Here is a 2,002-nt window from a genome sequence, read left to right as displayed (position 1 = left end):
AAACTGAAAAGAAAACATACAGCTGGAAAAATTATTCTCTCATGCCAAATGAAAAAATTAATATTCATTGTCTAAAGAATCATTGACTTTTTCATTATATTTCTTTTTTTTTTGTCTTTTTGCTATTTCTTTGGGCCGCTTCTGCGGCATATGGAGGTTCCCAGGCTAGGGGTCGAATCGGAGCTGTAGCCGCAGGCCTACGCCAGAGCCACAGCAACACGGGATCCGAGCCGAGTCTGCAACCTACACCACAGCTCATGGCAACGCCGGATCCTTAACCCACTGAGCAAGGGCAGGGACTGAACCTGCAACCTCATGGTTCCTAGTCGGATTCGTTAACCACTGCGCCACGACGGGAACTCCTATATTTCTATTTCTTATATCATTATTTACATACGCAAGCTTGGAAAATGGTTGAATAAGTATTATGATTTCCATCTTGTTCAGATAACACTGGGACACAGTAGTTAATGAGTACCCACTAGAAACTGGCATTTCCACGTTCATGTGTATATATTTGGCCACCAACCATAGTATTCATATCATAATTTTTCTTCCCTTTCTCCTTTGTAGATTTGTCTAAACAGTTCTTTCTCCTCATTCAGTGAAACAATGCAGCAAAACAACAGTATCACTGAGTTCATCCTCTTAGGATTGACACAGGATCCTAAAAAGCAAAAAATGGTGTTTGTGATCTTCTTCATTTTCTATGTGGGAACCTTGGGGGGCAATCTGCTTATCATTGTGACCATCAAGTCTAGCCAAACACTTGGGAGCCCCATGTATTTCTTCCTGTTTTATTTGTCCTTGGTTGATGCCTGCTTTTCAACTTCCATAGCCCTAGACTAATTGCAGATTCTCTGTCTACAAAGAAAATCATATCTTACAATGAGTGTCTGACTCAGGTCTTTGTGCTGCATTTATTCGGATGCATGGAGATCTTTGTCCTCGTCCTCATGGCCATGGATCGCTATGTGGCCATCTGCAAGCCCTTGAATTACCCAACCATCATGAGGCGCCAGGTCTGCATCATCCTGATTGTTCTGGCATGGATAGGGTCTTTTATACATTCTATGGCTCAGATTATCCTGGCCTTGAGATTACCTTTCTGTGGATCCAATTTGATTGATCACTACTGCTGTGATATGCAGCCCTTGTTGAAACTTGCCTGCATCGATATTTATGTGATGAATCTCCTGGTGGCATTTAATAGTGGGGCCCTTTGTGCAAGCAGTTTTGTCATACTGATGATCTCATACATTGTCATCTTGCACTCACTGAGAAACCATAGTGCAGAAGGGAGGAAAAAAGCTCTCTCTACTTGCACGTCCCATGTCATTGTAGTTGGCTTATCTTTTGGTCCATGTATATTTATATACACACGGCCCCCAACCACATTCCCCATGGACAAAATAGTGGAAATATTTTATACTATTGGAACACCCTTCCTCAATCCACTCATCTACACCCTGAGGAATGCAGAAGTGAAAAATGCTATGAGAAAGTTATGGCATGTCAGAATTTATTCAGAACACAAAATATGAATTGTGGGCTTGGCCTGACTACTAATTGATTCCTGGTTTGACTGATTCTGTGCAGATATACAATATAATAATGTCTGACTATTGCAGGAATAACATAAATCAAATTTAAGATTATGACTTGATATTTTTCAAGTTCACAGGCAAGATAAATGCCAAGGCTTCTCATTCTTTAAATAGAACAAATTTATTGATTCTAACCATGTTCTTTTGTGAAAGTTTATTTTGAAATAAATTTGGTAAAATCACGACTTTTTTTCATTATTTTTACTTTCTGGGGCATGACAAAATTCAGTGTATACTCATACCTCAACATCATCATGCCATGGATGAGAAAGGCCAAATGAGTGGAAATGTCATGATTCCAATGTTCCTTCATCTAATCCAAACCTCCCTAACACCAGCACCGTTACACACACAGATACAGACAAACACTGTTCATAGTTATTTACATTCAGAGG

At 39.9% G+C, this 2,002-nt stretch overlaps 1 protein-coding gene across 1 annotated transcript; it reads left to right on the top strand.

Moving 5' to 3' along the window:
- Positions 1-612: 612 nt before the first annotated feature.
- Positions 613-1,544, top strand: LOC125124060 (olfactory receptor 4C11-like). The gene is given in 2 exon segments (XM_047774238.1): positions 613-835; positions 838-1,544. Coding segments are annotated over 2 exon segments (930 nt in total).
- Positions 1,545-2,002: the final 458 nt, after the last annotated feature.

Source organism: Phacochoerus africanus, chromosome 4, assembly GCF_016906955.1.
Source record: "Phacochoerus africanus isolate WHEZ1 chromosome 4, ROS_Pafr_v1, whole genome shotgun sequence".
In the NCBI taxonomy this organism is placed as follows: domain Eukaryota; kingdom Metazoa; phylum Chordata; class Mammalia; order Artiodactyla; family Suidae; genus Phacochoerus; species Phacochoerus africanus.
This window is presented reverse-complemented; position numbering and strand designations above follow the sequence as displayed.